Here is a 21,209-nt window from a genome sequence, read left to right on the forward strand (position 1 = left end):
TCATTATTACCTAATCTTGAACCTATAGACCTTGAATTAGAAAAAACACTTCGCACACACAAACAAATTAAAAATAAAATGGATTTGCAACCACAGGAGAGGCCATTTAAGGACTACTTCAGTCCTTTAGCTAATTTGAGCACATCATGCATAAGATACCTAAATATAGCTGCTAGGAGCTTTGAACTAAAACCTAGTGTGCTAAATTGTCTCCCCACATTTTATGGCCTAGAAAATGAGGACCCATATTATCATCTGAATGATTTTCATGCTATTTGTCAAACGTTTAAATACGAGAATTTTTCAGACGATGATGTTAAACTTAGATTATTCCCATTTTCTTTAAAGGATAAAGCTCGTTCATGGTTAAATACTTTACCTGCTAATAGCATCAGATCATGGGAACAAATGGTAACTAAATTTTTGAATAAATATTTCCCAGTGCATAAAACCAATGCTATTCGCAGGAAAATCTCGGAGTTTACCCAGAGAGAGGACGAGCAATTTTTTGAAACATGGGAGCGATTCAATGGGCTCCTCTTGAAGTGTCCACATCATGGGTACGAAAAATGGCACCAATGCCAATACTTTTTGGAGGGATTATTGCCGAATGTGCAAGAATGACTAATAGCAACAAGTGGAGGAGAGCTAATGTCAAAAAGTGCATCAGAGATTTGGGAATTCTTCCAGCGACAAGCGGATAATTCCCAACAATGGAGTCGATCACTCAGGAATACTAGAAGAATTAAGGGAGTAAATGAGGTTCACATTGGCGAATCAAGTTCAGAAATTAAAGAAGTCAAAGCGATAATTGAAGGTCTCTCTCGACAAATAGCATCATTATCGACTGCTAAATCAACAGAGCCACATGACCATGACTCATACTCAGATCAAGCCAATGCCATAAGTGTAATGAGAAAACCATCGAATTACAACCCATACTCCAACACATATAACCCTAGATGGAGAGACCACCCCAATTTTTCATGGTCTCAAGGATTCCAACAGAACGGACCAGCAGCTCTAGCTCCACCAATTCCACAAAATCCTCAAGCCTCTCAGCCACCATTTAGACCATACAATCAGAACCAGAACCACTCTCAACCTAGACCATGGGAGGATGCATTCCAAAATTTCAGGAATGTTACTCACTCCACGATTGAGCAACAGAACCGCACCATTGATGGACTACGAAATGAGTTGAGAGCAGGCTTCAACTCACAAGCTCAATCAGTTTCAAGCCTCGAGAAGATGGTGGGACAACTTGCTTCTTCAGTTCAGACCTTGGCAATGACCGTTGAGAAAGGTAAGTTTCCAAGTCAACCAGTGCCTAACCCTAAAGGAGTGCATGAAGCAAGTATCAGTTCACCACAGCAGCATGGAGAAGTCAAAGCAGTAATGACCTTGCGAAAAGGAAAAGAAGTCGACAACAAAGTGGAGATGCCAGTGACAAAAGAAAATCAAATTGTACCTATGAATGTTGAGGAATCATCACCAGAGGAGAAAGAAGAAACCAACCCACGAGAATACGTTCCGAAAGCTCCATTTCCTCAGAGGTTAGCGAAAGGCAAGAAGGGAAAATCCACAGGTGAGATTCTTGAAATCTTCAAACAGGTAAGTGTTAACATCCCTTTGCTTGATGCTATTAAACAAGTTCCATCTTATGCCAAGTTTCATCTTATGCCAAGTTTCTTAAAGACCTTTGTACTAAAAAGAGAAATATGCATGTTCAAAAGAAGGCATTTTTAACAGAAAATGTTAGTTCTATACTCCAACATAAAATTCCTTTAAAATGCAAAGACCCAGGCTCCCCTACTATCTCATGTAGTATAGGGAACCACACAATTGAGAATGCTTTGTTGGATTTAGGAGCTAGTGTAAATATGTTGCCTTATTCAGTATTCGTGAAACTTGGACTGGGAGAATTACACCCAACTCCAGTGGTGTTACAGCTTGCAGATCGGTCCACGAAACTACCTCGTGGTATTGTGGAGGACGTGCTTATCCAGGTAGACAAATTTTATTTTCCTGTTGATTTCATTGTAATTGACACTCAACCAATACAGGATTCAAGGAAGCACATCCCCATTATTCTAGGCCGACCTTTCTTGGCAACTGCGGATGCTCACATTCAATGCAGGACTGGAAATATGCAGTTGTCTTTTGGCAACATGACTATGGAGCTGAACATCTTCAACATTGCCAAACAACCTCACAGTGCAGATGATGGAATTGTTGATGTGGATTTAATTGAAGCATTAGTTGATGATACTTTTGTTTTAAACCTTAGTGATGATCCTTTACAAACATGTTTAACTCACTTTGGTTTGGATTTTGATATTGACAGATCGGTCGATGAGGTCAACGCCCTGCTTGACTCAGCACCATCTATGGACACTAATAAATGGAAGTCAAGAGTTGAACAACTAGCACCATAAGAGAAGAAACTCATCCCATCATCAGAATCACCACCGAAACTCGAGCTCAAACCATTACCCAACACTCTGGAATATGCATTTTTGGGAGAAGAAAGTACTCTGCCGGTAATCATCTCATCATCCCTCAATGACAAACAAAAAGGTAAGTTGTTGGATGTTTTAAAAGAGCACAAAGAAGCATTAGGATAGACCATAGCAGACATAAAAGGTATAAACCCAGTAGACTGCATGCATTACATTCACCTTGATGAAAATGATAAATCTACTAGGGAAATGCAACGTCGGTTAAATCCTAATATGAAAGAAGTTGTTAGAACAGAAGTCCTTAAGCTATTAGATGCATGTATCATTTACCCAATTTCTGATAGTTCATGGGTCAGTCCTGTATAAGTTGTCCCCAAAAAGTCAGGAGTTACAGTAGTTACGAATGCTGATAATGAATTGGTACCCACTAGAGTAACTACAGGATGGCGTGTATGCATTGATTATAGAAAGTTGAATTATGTCACACGTAAAGACCATTTTCCTTTACCATTTATCGATCAAATGCTTGATAGATTAGCAGGCCATGAATTTTATTGCTTTCTATATGGCTACTTAGGATATAATCAGATTCCCATAGCACCAAAAGATCAAGAGAAAACTACTTTCACTTGCCCTTTTGGCACATTTGCATATAGAAGAATGCCATTTGGATTATGTAATGCACCTGCTACATTTCAACGATGCATGTTAAGCATTTTTTCTGATATGGTTGAACGATTCCTGGAAGTCTTTATGGATGACTTTTCTGTCTTTGGTGATTCGTTTGATCAATGTTTACATCATCTAACACTAGTTCTGCAGAGATGTATCGAGAAGAACTTGGTCTTAAATTGGGAGAAATGTCATTTTATGGTAAAACAAGGTATTGTTCTCGGTCACATCATTTCGAGCAAATGTATTGAGGTTGACAAAGCCAAGGTGGATCTCATTTCTAATCTTCCTCCACCTAAAACAGTCAGAGAAATAAGATCTTTCCTTAGGCATGCTGGTTTCTATAGACGTTTCATTAAAGATTTTAGCAAAGTTTCTAGACCCTTATGCAATTTACTTGCTAAGGATGTACCTTTTATCTTTAATGATTCATGTCTTATGGCGTTTGAAAAATTAAAACAGTTGTTGACATCATCACTCATCATTCAGGCCCCGAACTGGAGCTTACCATTTGAACTCATGTGTGATGCATCTGATTATGCAGTAGGAACAGTATTAGGACAAAGAGTTGATCGAATTCCCCATGTTATTTATTATGCTAGTATGACATTGAATGATGCACAGTTGAACTATTCAACTACTGAAAAAGAAATGCTAGCAGTAGTGTTTGCATTGGAAAAATTTCGATCATATCTCATTGGTTGTAAAATAATTATATTCACGGATCATGCTGCTCTTAAATATCTTCTCACAAAGAAATATGCAAAAGCCAGACTAATTCGTTGGGTGTTACTTTTGCAGGAATTTGACTTGGAATTCAAAGATAAAAAAGGGACAGAAAATGTTGTGGCGGACCACCTCTCTCGTCTCCATTTTGACACAATTACAGAATCATTACCATTGAATGAGTCATTTCCAGATGAACAATTAATGAATGTGGAAGTATTACCTTGGTATGCTGATATAGTTAATTATCTTGTTACAGGTAAACTTCCAGAGCATTGGACCAAGCAAGATAAGGCTAAATTCTTTGCAGAGATAAAGAATTTCTTTTGGGATGACCCGTATTTGTTCAAGTATTGTGCAGACCAAATTGTTAGACGATGTGTCCCAGAAAGTGAAATTTAGAATATCCTTTCATTCTGCCATGAACAAGCTTGTGGAGGCCATTTCAGTGCTAAGAAAACAGCGACTAAAGTTTTACAATGTGGTTTCTATTGGCCATCTATATTTCGAGACGCTTACACTTTCTGTTCTTCATGTGATAGGTGTCAACGAATGGAAAGCATTACACGAAGGAACATGATGCCACTAAATCCAATTTTAGTGGTTGAGATTTTTGACGTATGAGGTATTGACTTCATGGGACCCTTTCCCCATTCTTTTGGCCATCAATACATATTGGTTGCAGTTGACTACATATCCAAATGGGTAGAAGTAATTCCATGCAGAACTAATGATCACAAAGTGGTGATAGGATTTTTGAAAAGCAATATTGTTTCACGCTTTGGATTCCCTCGAGCGATAATCAATGATGGTGGTGCCCACTTTTGTAACAAAGCATTCAAAGCTCTTTTGACAAAGTATTCAATCACACACAAAGTGGTAACTCCGTATCATCCACAAACCAGTGGCCAAGTTGAGATATCCAATCGAGAAATAAAGCACATATTAGAAAAAACGGTGAGGCCAGACATGAAAGATTGGTCATTAAGACTTGATGATGCATTATGGGCATATAGAACGGCTTTCAAGACCCCGATTGGGATGTCACCCTACAGACTAGTGTATGGAAAAGCTTGCCACCTACCTGTGGAACTTGAGCATCGTGCATATTGGGCCATCAAGAAATTCAACTTTGACATGCAGCAAGCCAGCTCAGAAAGAAGATTACAACTAGCAGAACTTGAAGAAATTCGCAATGACGCATACGAAAATGCCAAGATTTACAAGCAACGAATGAAAGTCTTCCATAACAAGCAAATTATGAGAAAATCTTTCACTCCAGGTCAGAAAGTGCTTTTATTCAATTCTCGCTTGCACCTATTCCCAGGTAAGTTACGCTCTCGTTGGTCTGGCCCATTTATTGTTCATATTATTTTTCCACATGGGGCAATTGAAATTAAGGACCCAAAAGAACGGTGTCACGTTTAAAGTTAATGGTCAAAGATTAAAGCCATATCTAGAATACCAACCACATGGAGAAGACATCGAGATAAATTTGGGTGACCCACCAAATTTGAATTGATTTTTTTTCTTTTCGTTGATTTGATTTTTCTTTCTTTCTTTTTATTATTATTCTTTTGCTAATTGAAATTGTTTTTGCATAAGTGTGTTTATTTTACCATTAAGTTTTCTCTTATCATTTTTAATCATGAGTCTCGTACTTAGACCGTTCCTCCTGAACATTCTTAAACCACTTCAACGTGTCAAAACTCATCTCAAAAGGCAGATTCAATTTTGTAAAACACAACGCATTTGGGCTCTACAACCACCAGAGTTAGTAGCCTATGTTGAGGGTTTAGAACGTCAACTCAGAGATATTGAGAGAAGTGTTACCCCGGTGAAGTGGCGAATGACGGTACTCCGTGACAATCAAGTCGGTTACTTCAGTTTCCCATAATAATTGATATTCTGAGGCGAAGGTATGGACAGAAACGAGATTCTAGCGAAGCTTCACAAGCGATTCCCTTCACTTCCTCAGAATGCCCTCCTTACGATTTATAAAGCTCGGTCCGAACGCATGCGATTACTCATGAGGAATAACATACCTGCTGACATCCGTTGGTTAATTGAAGGAAAGTACGATCGGCAGGTGAGTTACCTCCAAAATTTATTGCATACATGCCTGGTTGTGGTAAAGGAAATTATGCAAGAAAACGACGAGCTCGAAGAATTTCTGTTGCTTGTCATAAGTGTGCCAGAATGAGTTGCAATAAAAACCCATGTTCTTTAAGAATGGTGTCTGATAACAGGGAAGATAAGATTCAATTCATTAGGGATGGCTTGAATAAGGAGTCATTGGATGATATCCTTTTGTCTCTTGAAACGCATCCCAGTGGATATGTGCAAGGAGCAATTCTCCAGTTATGACCATTATTCCAGAAAGAGCATGCACGATATAGTCTCGGGAATCTGACTATAAACGACCCTGTTTGCCAGTTTATAAGAAAACTGGATAGGAAGCCTATCCTCGACCTATAGAGGGCGTTCAAGCCGTTTCTGGACGTAAAACCAGAGGAAGATGTGAGCCACAGTCGCAACTACCTGTAAATATCCTTTTACTTTATTGTTATTTTATTTCACTATTGTCTTATTGTTTGCATTATTGTCTTTAATAATTTTATTACTGTTTGTTTTTTCCTTATTACTGTTTGCTTTTCCCTTTCTACTGTTTCCTTTTTGACTCGCGAGCCACGTGCTTTACGCGTTATTTGACATGGACATGTGACCTCATACACAACTATGACCCACTATCACCAAGACTCTTAAATGTATTTTCTTTGTCAAGCACTCACAAATTATTTTTACGAAGTATCACAATGGCAGCTACTCCCAATAGACAATTCAAGAATATTTGTGTGCTTTCTGGATTTACATATGGCAAACATAAAGAGTTCGTTGAGGCAGCCATAGATCTTGGTCGAAGCATAGCAGCGAGAAAATTACACTTGGTGTATGGAGGAGGTAATCGAGGGTTATCAAAAATGATCTCAGAAGCAGCTTTTATCAGAGAAAGTCAAGTGTTAGGCATCATCCTAAGAGTTTTAAAACCATTGGGCAGTTCGTCTGACTCATCAACTGGAGAAGAGTTAGTCGTCTCAGGTATGCAAGAAAGAATAACTGAAATGCTTAATCATGCTGATGCTTTTATTTTCCTTCCAGGAGATCTTACAACACTAGAGGCACTTATCACACTAGCATCTTGGGCCCATCTGCACATCCACAAGAAACCCATCGGTTTGTTAAATGTCAATAACTTTTATGATGGCTTTATCGCATTTCTTAACCATGCAATAAAAAACTATTTCATTCCTTCTAATGTGAAAAAAATTTTTATTTGTGCTCACACTGCTAATGAGCTACTTGATCTGTTACAAGCTTATAGACCGGAGCCAGACCCCTGGACCTTTGTGTTGGAGCATCCAAATAATGATGGTAACAGTAGCAGCAGTAAGAAGTACAAATTAGATTTAACTCTCTGCCTGTAAATATTTTCTTCTATGTTGCACCACCCAGGTGATGTCTTCCAAACTCTACTTCTTTCATTTCAAACATTGAGGACAATGTTTTATTCTGATTGGGGGGAGGGAATAGTCGACAATTGTGGAATTTTGGTTAAGTTTTTACTAATTTTTTGTTGTAGAAACTAACTGTTGCTAACTTTTTGTGTTGAAGATGGCTGAATATGGAGTGTAGTGACTCTAGAAACGCATCTTCATCGTTTAAAAAAAATTTAAAAAAAAACTTTAAAAAAAATTCAGACATTTTCTTTTTCTTTATTATGTGTTTATGTTTATTTTTCTTCTTTTTAATTTCTCCTCTATAAATATACATTTTCCAACTTTTGAGTCGAAGATGGCTGAATATGGAGTGTAGTTCCTCTAGAAACGCATCTTCTTTAAAAGAAAAATAAAAAATCATTTTCGTTTTCTATCATTTTACGTGTAACTTTTCTAATTAGTTTTTATGCATCATTTTCACATTTCTGCATGCATATTTTCCTTTCATGTTTAGAATAGGTTGGGGGTAGAATGTTGTTTAAAAAAAAAATTGTGTGATTTGTTTTAACATTGGGTGACATGATTAATTTTAAATTTTAGTATTTGTATTATCTTTGGTCTTAAGTGATGTTACATTATGTTTGCTACTCTACATGTTGATGTCGGAGACATATATGAGTTGCTTGAAGGAATGAACATGTCATAATAAGTACCAAGTGAGTTCTTGAGCCTATCATTTTTCTTGGAGAGTAACCATTTTGCCCATTCTTTGTACAGCTTAACAATTTATTATTGTATACACGATCTCTAGATTTCTTTTGAAATAACCCTTAATAAAAAAAAAGAAAAAAAAGTGTGTTGCTACATTTGGAGGCCCATTTAACTAGTAGATATGGAAGGTTATTTAGAGCCCTAAAAGACGATGGAAAGGCCATATTTGATTCGTTTGAGCCTTTCTAGCCATCCCTTTTATTAAATATCCATAGTTAACCCTTTTGAGCCTTTAAAAAAAAAATTATTTTCTTTGTCAACTTATCATCTTGACCCACTCCGATTTGAAGTATTACCCGATATCTTATAAGTTCCATCACCTATTTATGTTTGAGAAAATGTAAATAATTATGTTGTTCAGTGAAGTTATACCAATAAAAAAAGTAAAAAAAAAACAACAAAACAAAGGTTGTTGTTTCAAAAGAATAAAAATAACAATAATAGGTGAAATCCACCTTGCAACTTCTAAAAAAAAAAAATTCTCTGCATTTTTCTCAAATATACACTTTATTTTCCTTATTTCCTTTCTTTGTTAACCATGTCCCTAGCCTACGTTACATCCTAATAAAAGTCCTTCCTGATTTTAGGGTACTATAATTTGAAGTAGAAGCTAGTTATATGGGCTAAAAAGATGTAGTGGTGCATATAAAAAAAATAAATAAATAAATTGGGTTGACTAACAGATTATATTTGACTTGAGATCGTATTATTTTTAAGCTGAGGGCATATTTATTTCATCTTGGTGAAAGCATGTGATATCACTTCTTCATTATTTCCTCTCAATTACCATTCATTGGAGTGACTATTTTTATTTGGTTTAATTTCTTTGTGAGAGTGTCACTACTTCCAGTGAGATTTTGGAGTTTGACATGTCATTTTTGAAAGTAGCTATAACAAAGTCTACTGGGCTGATTCATGTGAATGGTTGATGTGGGTGTGATGTTACTTTAGACTGGAGATAATGCTTATACTTTTATTTGATTGCTATCATTATTCTGATTGAATAAACACGAGTGTTTCTAAATTTAAAAAAAAAATTATTCTGAATTTGAATTTTATTTTCGCTTCATTTGCTAAGGACTAGCAATAAGCTGGTTGGGGGGTGTGTTGAGTGTTAGAAAATGCATATTTATAAAGGAAAAAACCGTCATTTTACATTTCAAGTCTTACTAACAACCCTTACTTTTATGTATTTAACCTACTTGTGATTTAATTACATGTGTTTTATTTTAATTAAGTATTTTATGTATTTTAGGGGCATTATAGTCATTTCACAATAAACGAGAAATCAGATGGTAAAACGGACATCACTTTTGAACTCAGGACGGTCGAAAATCTTAGGAGGAGCATAAAAGGAAAAATGGCACTGTTCACATGTACGGTACTATTCACGTGTACGGTACTGTATATGTTACTGTTCACGACACTGTTCACATAGACGGACCGATGACGTGGCATTGACTGATGAGGTGTCACGATCCTGTTGGACTAAAATTCTTATATACTGTTGATGGTGACGTGGCAGCATATCAGTGGACGAAAAATTTCGCATACGGTGCATGCATCACACAGGATTATTTTCAACCAAACCGCGTTACTGTTCATCCGGGTCAAACCGTGTTACTGTTCATCCGCGTGGTCAAACCGTGGACTATTGACTGATGACGTGGCACAATCCTGAGCGTCCAAACTGTTTTTAATCCGATGGCTATGATTTACTCCATGTATCTATAAAAAGGGGGCCTCTCCCCCCTAATTTGATATCTCTTAATCTATTTTTGGGATCCATTTTCTGTAATTCCTTCTCCATCTTGTATTTTCTTCATATTTTAATAAATTCCCATTTTGCCCCTAGTTCAATTATGAGTGGCTAGTTTTCTTTCAAGCTTGGTTGAAGGTGAAGTCTCAACATGTGTCATGGGCTTAATTTGGTAAATTTATTTTCTATTCCCCTCTAGTTTTTGTGGATGTTTTGACTTTTCGTCGACAAATAATATTAACCTTGTGTAGTACCGCCTTAGTTTCACCGGCCCTCTAGTACAAGGTTATTATTATTTGACACGATAAGCCCTTAGCACCATATTGATTAGAGCGTGGTTCATGAGGTGTGGATTCCCCCCTCATGATTTAATTGACATTAATACGGATTATTGAGCCCATGATGCATGTTGATACGAATCCAGATACCCAAGTACGTCATTTCAATAGAATTCTCTTTAATTTATTCTCACCATTTCAATACCAATTTTAGAATTTATTCTCGCCATTTTAATTTAAGTTTTAGCATATTCCAAATCATTTCCACCGCAAATCCAATCACCCATTTACAAAATTAATTCTATACACAATTAAAATTCACCTCCTCGTGGGATCGACACTCGTCACCATTTGTCTATACTACAATAGATTCGTGCGCTTGCGAGTACATTAAAATTTGCACAACATCTTATACAAATAAAAACTCATAATTCGGTTTGGGTGATGCTGTGATGTGTGTGTGTGTGTGTAAAACTTGTGTTAGCTTTTTTTTTTTTTTCAAATAGGGTCGGGTCGGGCCGGGTCAGCTTAAAGCCCGACCCTGACCCGAAATTTGTTAGGGTCTAAAAATTTTGACCATAACCTGACCCGAGACCCGAAAATTCGGGTCAAAGCCCTAAAAATTAGGGTCGGGTAAGTCGGGCCAAAAACAGGATCGGGCCAAATTGCCAAGTCTAAAATCTACCATAAATGATGGTGGGTTAATTAAATTTGTCAATGATAGCATTAATTATAGTAGGCTAGCATTAAGTTTGTCAAAGATAACATTAATTATGGTGGGTTGGTGAAGACTTTTGAAGCATCCTTTAACAAACTTACTTGGAGAGTTGTTCCAATGTTTCCATTTGTATTTTTAGGATCCTGGGTTTCTTTTAGCCTATTTAAACTCAGCAACCTTGCTATGTAATGGAATTAGAGATTAATGTTATTTGAATTTGAAAGATTATTCTTTCTTTGGTTCTTTTGAGAATTAGTGAACTTATCAAGAATTTGCATTCTTGTGGCATTCCAAATTTAGACTTATCACTCACATTCTCATCTCTTGCTTGAGTGTGGCGTCAATATCATTATCTATACTTTTGGTTCATGTTTTCTTATGCATTGGGTCAAGATTTTGTTTGTATTAAATATATTTAGAATTTTCCTCGGAAGTTGAAACTACAAATTAAGTGTGGGTTTGAAAGTTTCATGTGAGATTCGCATCACGTCCAGTCACCAACAATTTGCAAATAAAAAACCCTAAACTTCCCCGCCGTCACACGCACTAGCAACACTCAATACTGGTTCGATACACTCTCGACACCAATTTGAAGGACGTCGGCCGCGTGATTCCAGCGAGAGCAAGTCATCTTCTTCCCTGAGTCCATTGAGCCACTTCACAATCACTGGTTCCAGTCAAACAATTGCACTATCACAACCTTCAAGGTCGCCACCCGTACTTCTCCTGGTTCCCATCGTTGACGGCTCCGTAATCACCACTTTTCGACAAGTGCAATAGCCCTAATGAAGGATCAGACTGTGTTTGGTTTCAGAAACTTCGTCATTTCAATTAATTATGGCTTTATTTGAACAATTAATTTCGGTGTTATATTAATGTATTATTGTAACTTTATTTGAACAATTAATCTTAGTGTATTATATTTTAAAACTTTAAACGTATTATTTTAGTTTTATTTAAATAATTAATTTGTTTAAATTTTATTCAATTTTAAATTTAATTGGTAGTAAAATTATTTTTATATTAGATTTTTTTTAAAATTTCATTAGTTCATGGATTGGGGAGAACTAAAAATTTTAAATTCGGAAACTAATGTGCAAAATGGTAGATTGGATATGGATTAAGTTAAATCCGCATCCGATCCGCAGATGTATGGATTGGATATGGATTAAGTCAAATCCGCATCCGATCCGCAGATGTATGGATTGGATTTGGATTGAGTTTAATCAATCCGTGAATTGGATTGGATTAAAAAATTATAATCCGCACAATTGTAGATCGGATATGGATTGATATCTAATCCGTAAAATCTGATCCGCAAACACCCCTATGGCTTTGTATACAGAGTGAAGAAGTTGGCCGCTTCCCCATTACAAAACCGTTGTCTTTAAAGAAATTAAAGACCTTGCACTTGCTCTCCACTTTGATTCCAAATTAAATTATCAAGATACATTTATTTTGCTATTGCTTCTCACGTGCTTTCCTTACAAATTGAGCGATAGATTTAATTCTAATTCAACCTTAAACCAAATAGCAACAAAGTCAATACTCTAACCTTCAATTTATTACCTATTTAATAAAATAATTTAATTAGCCAAAATAATAAATAAAGGAAACTAACAAATATAAGATTAGAGGAGAAATATATCAGTAAATTTTACCCATCAGAAGGAATGGAAGATTCTGTAAAAATAGGACCCAAAACAAGAAGGACCAATGGGCTACTAGGCCCGTTTTAATGCAAAGACGGCCCATGTCAACTTGGGAGTTCTTTCATTGATCATAATGACTAATGAGTAATCTTTTTGTCATTTATCACATTAATCCACCTTTTTGCTATTTTCTATTTTCATTTTATGGCTGGGCTACCTTGACTAAAAAATTTTGACTTAAAAAATTGACCTAAATTTCCATTCATTCGATCCACTTAATTCAACGGCAGGAAGTTTTAAAAAAAAAAGAGTCATTTATGTCTCCAACTCTCCATCAATCTACCATTAAATTAAGTGAATCCAATTGATTGAAAATTAAATTATTTTTTAAGTCAAATTTTTATTATTTTTACTTTAAAATTATATTATAGTTTCTTAAACAATAGTCATTATATTTTAAATCAAGAAATCAATGCAACATTAATTCATTAACATATTTATTGTAAGTATTTAGATTGGAGAAATGATCAGGTGCGCAACAATGCGCGTGTCATGATTTGGGATTTGGGATTGTGCTGTGGAATACACAGCCCCTAATTTGGATCTTAATACGTGCATTATCAAGTACGATAAGGTGCGAGACAGCCAGACAGTGCACACATAATGCTTCTGTGTGGATATATTTACAATGGCACCATTACATTCGGTCAAATCATCACAATTTCTCTAAAATATGGGGAGGAAAAAAAAGTACATTAATGATATGGAATGGATTTTTCTTTACAATGCTCTTTTCCAATTGATATGGAATGGAATTTTAAACAGAAATGCATAGATGACATGAAATTTTCCAATAAAGACTTGTGAAAATCCACCATATTAAATAAAAAACGATAAAGACACATAATAATTAACCTTTACATATATATATATATATATATATCCGAATAATGAAGAAACCTAAAAAACTATCTCCACACTTATAATTTTTGGGAAAATAGAAGGAACAAAAATAAAGTAGGAAAACAATTTTGCCTTCAGGAGAGCTCCCTTGACGGGAAGTTTAACAGAAAGAACTTGTTCTTATCTTGAAGATGGCTATATAAGAATGGAAAGACAGAGACGAATCTTAACAGTAATTTTGTTTAATAGTAATTTTATTTTATAAAATATATCGTCCTATATCTTTTATCATTTATCAAATTAATCTATCATCAATGTGATAGTATTAATGAATAAAATCTCACTTAAAATCTTAACGGTTCATTTGGGGTCGTTTTTAGCAAACTTAAATGTGATTTTGAAAGCTAAAAGGATTTTGGTGTTTGATAAAAAATTTTGTAAATCACTTTCGGCAAAATCACCACATTCAGCCATCTTATAACAAATTTTTAAAAGAATGGAAGTAGTAATTTTTCAAAATTCAATTTTAAGAATCACTTTAATACTTAATACAATTTCATATATATCCTCATATATTATAAAGACACAAAATTATCTTATTAATTAGGAAATAAAATCATTAACTTTAAAAAGATTATTATTGTTTTCGATTATATTGAGATAAAAAAAATATAAAATATTTATTTTAGTTATCAATTATTATAGGTACACAATAATTTTTTTTTATACACATGTTTATAAATGTTTAAATACATACGACAACTTTTAAAATGTTTAACTGATTCTCACAGTTGATTATTTTTACAATACAGTTCACAGTATCTTAAAACCTACAACATTGCCAAACTCGTCCTTAAATCTATGATATAAACTTTTTCACATATAATCTCACTTTTACAACAAAGAAAGTAATAAGTTGAAATGAGATTAGTATAATCACATAATTTTGTCGCCATTTTTTTTGAGGCAATCCCTTAGTTACACATTAGTGGTGTTTATTTCATTGTACGAAATTTAAGTAAACCTAAATTAACCAATTCTAAACATAGTTGATTGTTTGAATCTAAATAATATATTTGTCTTCTTGTCGAATCTCTTAAAATATGTATTAAATTATTTTTTCAACTTTAAAAATCTGAAACCAACACCTCTACGTTTGTGTCTTTACAAATTTAAATATTAAATAAATAATAACTATCTCAAAGAACATTACTGAGATGATATTTTATCATTACATAAATCATGTTTAAGTGAATGTAACCCTTTACTAGTCTGAATTAAAACATGTTAATTAATTTTGTAGTAGTCTATGATATTTTATATGAAAAATATTCATAAAAGATGTTAAATAAAACTATGGTAATTTGAAGACAATAAAAAGATAAAAATAATATTATTCTATTTCTATATTATTACAAGCTATAAAGATGAATAATTATGTTAATTAGTAAGTTTCATTTAGGTAAGGATGAAAAAAATTAATTAGATAATGATATTTTAGAGAATATGTTTTAATGATATCATTTAGACATTTTATAGTAAAAGAATGGCTAAAAAGAAAATTGGCACACCAATTTAACAATCAAAATTTTTTATTAAGTTAAAAAAAAACTTAACAACTTAACTAAGTGAAATTAAGTCATTAAATAAAAATACAAATGACCCCATTTTATAATAAAAAGTAGTACACATTTAATTCTAAATTATATGATATTTATTTATTAATTGATGAGATAATATAATTAATTCACTTAAAATTCATAAAAAATTATTAATCATTGAATGAATGACACACCGAACGCCACATCATTTTAAATGACATTTAGAATAAAAATTTAAATGTTTGTGGCTGCACTTTAATAATTAAAAAGGGGTTATAGTTTTACCTCAAGACAATAATTAAGACAACATTAATCTCAGTGCTAATTAGGAGGTTAAACGCGTGTCATTTAACTAAAAGACTTTTAAGATGTCATTTTACACGCGTAGGCGGTGCAATTAAACTCCACTCCGAATCCGCGTCACCGACCACTTCAGTTTTCCCTCGCTCCAATTTTTGGTCAAACTTGCCTAACTCTTCTGACATCCACTATTCCTACTTTCAAATTAACCAATAATCAATTACCACGTGGGAATACAATCAATTTATTCGCCCACGCAATTTTAAAGCAGTGTGCTTGATAACAGAGTGATAAAACTCAATTCTAAGCTTCGGCCTGGGCATTTTTACTGACAAGATTCGCTCTTAAAATCCGTCTCTCTCTCTCTCTATAGACTCGTCAAAAAGAATTTTAAAAAATAGAGAAAACAGAGAAGCAAAAATTATAAAAGGAGAAATACAAAAAGAAACAAAGCAAACTTAATCTACTTCTTCTGCTAATATACACGCACACGAAAGTCGAAACACAATTAACTCAAAATAATAATAAAAATAAATAAATTAAGCGGCAAGACCGGTGCCTAGTCTAGGGTTTCTTCCAGATTCGACACACGAGAAGCTCGAGATTCAATTTCTCATTCAATCTTTTGTTGTTGAGGTATTTTTTTTCTTTTTTTTTTTGTCTTGTTTTGCTGCTGTATTCGTATTGTTTTATATGTTTAATTTGCGTTATATTTTGATGCTTATTGGCTTTACTTGTCATTTTATTGAAGTGTTAAACTGCTGTGCTTCAGAGTGAATTCTAAGACTTAAATTGGCTCTAATTATAGCTTTCCCCCCCTTAATTTGGAGGTTGTGGTTTCTATTTATTTCATTTTAATTTGTGTACATTAGAGTATAGGGTTTAAGGCACTGTTTTTTTTCTTAATTGGTGTTGTCATCAAAATCTGTAAATTGATTAGATATATTTTTGCTGTGGATTCAGTGCTCTTTTTTAACTTTTTTTTCCTGGAATGGAAAGGTTTGTGGGCACAGTTCTTGTTGAGGGCCTTTGTATTGGTAGTAAAAGAAAAGAAGTGAAATGCCGGAGGAGGAACTGGTGGAGCTGAAGTTTCGATTGTATGATGGATCGGATATTGGTCCATTCCGGTACTCACCAACCTCAACTGTGGCCATGCTGAAAGAAAGAATCTTTTCTGATTGGCCAAAAGGTTAGGACTTCAACTTCTTGATAGTTTGTGAAACTGTTTCATGGATTTTTTTTTTTTCACTCTGTTTGATGAAAATTTCGCATGATGGTCATCGATTAATGTATATCCTCCTTTCAGCATTTATGACTGCATATTTTGTAAGAAAGATACAACTCAAGAACTTTGGTAGTGATTTGATTGTTTAATCTGATTTGTGGCTTTGTTTCTTGAGCTCGTTCTATTAGACTTAGACAAAACATATGGCCCAAAAGAGCAGATTACCAGAACCGGAAGTCCAATGATGAAACATCTGGAAATTCTTGTTATGCTATCAATCAACTTGCCTTAAAAGGAACATGTGCATGATTTTTCTTGCGCATCCATGGCTTTCGATTTTTCCTAGTGCCTGGAGAAAGGGAAAATTAGTGACCAACTCTTTGTTTGTATGTATGTGCTGCCTCAATGTTGATTATATGAGTTAGAAGAAGTTATTCTGTGACAGTTGATGGGATAATTTTATAACCCTCAGATTTTGTAGTCTAAGAATATGAGTGTATTTGTCCCCTATTGTCTTTTATATAGATGCAAAATGATGTTTCAGTCTTTTCATTTGTAGAAGTACATTTTTGCTTTACCAAAAGTGCATGTGTCCAAGTATTTTTGTTGTTTATCCTTCATTTTTGTAATTACCGTGGACACGACAATTTCTAATTTAATGTTCATGAATTCCTCTAGACCTTGTGCCAAATTTAATATATGCCCTGTTTGCAAGTATAATATACAATCCTATTGGAAGCGATACAGACCCTGAAAATTCTAATTTAGATAGAATATAACTTTTTATCTCGATTTTGCTCTATCTAGTGTGGCATTCTTAAAAAGGAAAATGCATTTCAACGATCAATCTTTTTTGGTCTGGCTGTTTTCTTTTATCCATCTTCTGTTTGAGACATCCATGCTTCTCATGAATGCAATTGTATCTGGATATTGTTCTTTTGTTTTGGCTACACATTTGTAACAGCATCCTTTTTTCAACCAGAATCTGTTTGAAATTTATTGAAAATAAATTTTAAGCTTCTTCTTCTTCTTTGTCAAAATCTAATGATAATTCTTCTTTATTAAAATCTAGTAATAAATTGTCCAATCAGTCTAAGATTTATTATCATGTGAAGTGCTATAGGTTTTGTTAAAACTGAAAAATAAGCTTCTTGTCAGATGTCTTATTGCAATAAGGATGCCTCGTTTTCGTGTCATCTTATTGTTTGTTATGATGAAATAGATTCTTCATTCTGAGAAGTCCTTGCTTCTGTTTTCGTAGAGTTTTAAGTAGTACTGGCTGTTTCTCTCTCTCTCTCTCTCTCTGTCTATCTCTTTTTGACAATATTCTCATATTCTTTACAGATATAGAGTATCGTGATTCATTGAACATCCTAATTATCAGCCAGGTTGATAGGAAGATAATGAATGGGAAGAGTTTGGTTGTCTGCATAGGGATAATTGATCTTTTTTGTTGTAATAGATACTTGTGTACAGTGAGAAAGATAACACATAAATGTAAATTAAGCCCCTCCACAACCTTGACGTGAATGGGATTCAAATTCTAGACCTCTTGAATGAACCACCACCTCACAGACCAAAGGTTCCTTTGAAATCCTGCCAAGTTTCTTAAAATTATTAGATCTTTAGGAAATGGATTTAAATGAAAAGTGTACTTGTAATAAATGTCTCCTTTCCAATCATAGGACTCTGTTTGATTGTGCTAACATTTCCTTCATTGTTGTTCTAGTTCACATCAAGATGGGTCAGTTGATTTGACTCATATAGCATCTGAACCAGAACGATCACAAATTTATGAGTAGGCCGGATTCCTAGTTAATTATGTGTTTGTTGGTTGTGGGGCCAGAAATAGTCACAACACTATTTGTGGATTTTTTGTGAATATCTTGGGGTGATCATGGCCCAAGCTTTGTTATGTGCTGTTTGGCCATGCATCATTGTCCGCAGGAAAACTTGTGGGTTTCGAAACACAGATATAAGATAATATTAGATCTTGGATTGTGTTACTCGACAATGCTGATTGAAAGTTCTCAGTTTAGTAATTATGATGTAAGTATGCATCGAATTTTTCTCTGAATTACTGTTATCTTACACTTGACACTGCCAAGTGTTTCAGGAGCGTACTCCTAACAGTATCTACAGGAAACCTGTTATCTGGGTAATTATTGATATTTTCTGTATTGTAATTATATATAGCTTTATTTCCAAAGAAAAATACAATCAGTCACCGCTGTTTATGATCGGTCATTGCTGTTTCTCCTGTATATTATATCTCCATTACTTTGGCATACACAATCACATTTCTGATTTTTCTGCTACTTTAGCTGTGAATTACCTTACTCTGTCAAGCAAGAGTGAGATAATGGAATGTGGAGTTATAGTCATATGGACTTCTACTTATCCTCATTTCTGGTTGGTTGATATTTATTTAGTAATAACTGTTCTAAATTTTATATTTTTATTAGATAAAAAAATTGTACCCAAGACGGCCAATGACATCAAACTGATTAGTGCTGGAAAAATTTTGGAAAACAACAAGACTGTTGGCCAATGTAAAGTACCATTTGGTGAGCTTCCAAAAGGGACCATCACAATGCATGTTGTTGTGCAGCCACCATTAACAAAAGCAAAAACAGGTAACTTTCATGTGCTTTGTGCAAACATAGAGCAAGAGCCATTTCATATTTCAATCATGAGTTTGTGACATGAGATATCGCAACTTCACTGTTACTTTTTCTTATGTTTTTGCTGGAAGTTACAATTTTTGTTTGTTTACCTTGACAGAGAAGAAGCTGGATGAACCACAAAAGAAAAATTTTTGCTCATGTTCCATATTGTAATAGAGTTGGTGTTGATATAAGAAGTTCAAGCTTTTGAGATCCCATGGGGATCTGCTAGGATCTCGTTGGCCACGGAAATGGATAGCTGGAAAGAAAAATAATTTGTGAAACAGTGTCATCCTAGCTGGGTAGGTACGTGTTTGTTGGAGGGCATTCCTATGTAACTCTGTGCATGATGGCAATGATGTATTTGTGTTCTATAAAATGGCTTTTTGATGCCTTTGTAGCTGCAATTAGTTATTATTATTATTGTTATTATTATTATTATTATTATTATTTTGTTTTGTCAATTTTATACGTGTTTGATATTGAAGGATCCGTGTATGTTTCTGCTGATGCTATTATTTGACATTGTCATTCTCGAAGTTGTACAAGGTTTTGGGAATATCCATGGCGCTGGTAATATTGTTTGTTGGATTGAAGTTGAGGGTTGTATGGTTGTGAAGTTACACATGTGTTTTACAAAGTGCAAGTTACTTGTTTTTGGTGCCTTGATGAAGGCACACTATTGATGCGGTAACTTGGCCATAATGTCTTGTTATTTCTGAGATTGAGCTTAATTTTATAACTTTCGGTACATCAGTTTTTAGAGGGCTTTGTATTTCTCTTAATTAGAATAACTTATAAAGGTTCTCGGATAAAAGAGTATTTGAGTATTTCTCTTAGTTTGAATAAGTTATAAAGGTTCTCAGGTAAAAGAGTATTTGAGTTAAATTCGCCACTTTCAAAATATAAATATTGTTCGGTATCCATTTTTTAAAGTGCTTTAAATTTATTTATCATGAGGTACAACTATTATTACGACTATTAACTTGATGTAGGTTTCATTATTATATAACTTAGCCAATCACAATATATAGAAGTTATTAAGGGGTTATTATCATTTCACTACAAGAATTGTAAAATATGAAATGATTATAAGAAGTATGGTTCTTTGTTATTTTACTACTATATAAAATTTTTCATTGTATTATTCTTTCATTAGAATTGTTAGTTGACTAGTAAAATACTAATTTTATCCTTTATAATAAAATACTCAAATAAAGGTATCAAATAATGACATAAAATTATTGTTATGTCCTTAAATTGTTAAATAGCATTTTTAACCATGACTTTATGACTAACCTTGAATTTATTATAGCTATAAAAGTAATTAATTGACATAAATGTACCTACATATTTTTTGTCGAAAAAAATTGCAATCTATTCTAAAAAAGAAAACACTTAAATATGGAAGTATTGATTTTGTAGATAAAGCTTTAAGTATTTTTGTTGTTTTAAGAATAGACTGTGTGTCCTTTTTAACAAAAATATCTATGGGTATTTTTTATCAATTTGTTACTTTTATACTTATGACAAATTTAGGGCTATTCATAAATTCATGGTTAAAAATATTATTTAACAATTTAAGGGCATAACAATAATTTTATGTATATTATTTGATACATGTTTTTGTGTATTTTACCATAAATGATAAAATTTTTATTTTATTAATCAATTAACTGGTTAACTAATGATCCTAATGGAAAAGTAGCAAAATGAAAGGTTTGCAAAGTTAGAGTAGTAAAATGATAGGAAACAATATTTCTTGTAGTCATTTGATATTTTACAATTTTTGAAGTATTGAGCAATAATAACCATTATTAAAATATACAATAAGTGGTTTACTTAAAATAGTTTGTAAATTTATATCTAATTAAGATGAGAGCTACTTACACTTAAAAATTATTTACAAGAGAGAATATGTTTTATCCTTCCCATGATTGCGAGGGAGTCTTCACGAATCGCCTTCTTGCAGTGACCTA

General features: G+C 33.8%; 1 protein-coding gene and 1 non-coding gene across 2 annotated transcripts; one reads left to right on the plus strand and one right to left on the minus strand.

The window, feature by feature from the left end:
* Positions 1–459: 459 nt before the first annotated feature.
* On the minus strand, positions 460–563 carry LOC127900466 (small nucleolar RNA R71). The gene has a single exon (XR_008052649.1). It is a non-coding gene; the product is annotated as a small nucleolar RNA R71 (small nucleolar RNA).
* A 15,139-nt stretch (positions 564–15,702) lies between these two features.
* LOC102620784 (membrane-anchored ubiquitin-fold protein 4) lies at positions 15,703–19,791 on the plus strand. The gene is made up of 4 exons (XM_006470044.3): positions 15,703–15,975; positions 16,339–16,528; positions 19,030–19,200; positions 19,349–19,791. Exons 2-4 carry the CDS (start codon positions 16,399–16,401, stop codon positions 19,402–19,404), a joined length of 357 nt encoding a protein of 118 aa, XP_006470107.1. The 5' UTR covers positions 15,703–15,975; positions 16,339–16,398; the 3' UTR covers positions 19,405–19,791.
* Positions 19,792–21,209: the final 1,418 nt, after the last annotated feature.

Source organism: Citrus sinensis, chromosome 2, assembly GCF_022201045.2.
Source record: "Citrus sinensis cultivar Valencia sweet orange chromosome 2, DVS_A1.0, whole genome shotgun sequence".
In the NCBI taxonomy this organism is placed as follows: domain Eukaryota; kingdom Viridiplantae; phylum Streptophyta; class Magnoliopsida; order Sapindales; family Rutaceae; genus Citrus; species Citrus sinensis.

Bases quoted from the DNA above. Each gene is read 5' to 3' on its own strand.
- LOC102620784 (XM_006470044.3), top strand. From the start codon at position 16,399: ATGCCGGAGGAGGAACTGGTGGAGCTGAAGTTTCGATTGTATGATGGA. The intron at 16,529-19,029 runs GTTAGGACTTCA...TATTTTTATTAG, and splicing joins CTTTTCTGATTGGCCAAAAG to ATAAAAAAATTGTACCCAAG. The intron at 19,201-19,348 runs GTAACTTTCATG...TTACCTTGACAG, and splicing joins ATTAACAAAAGCAAAAACAG to AGAAGAAGCTGGATGAACCA.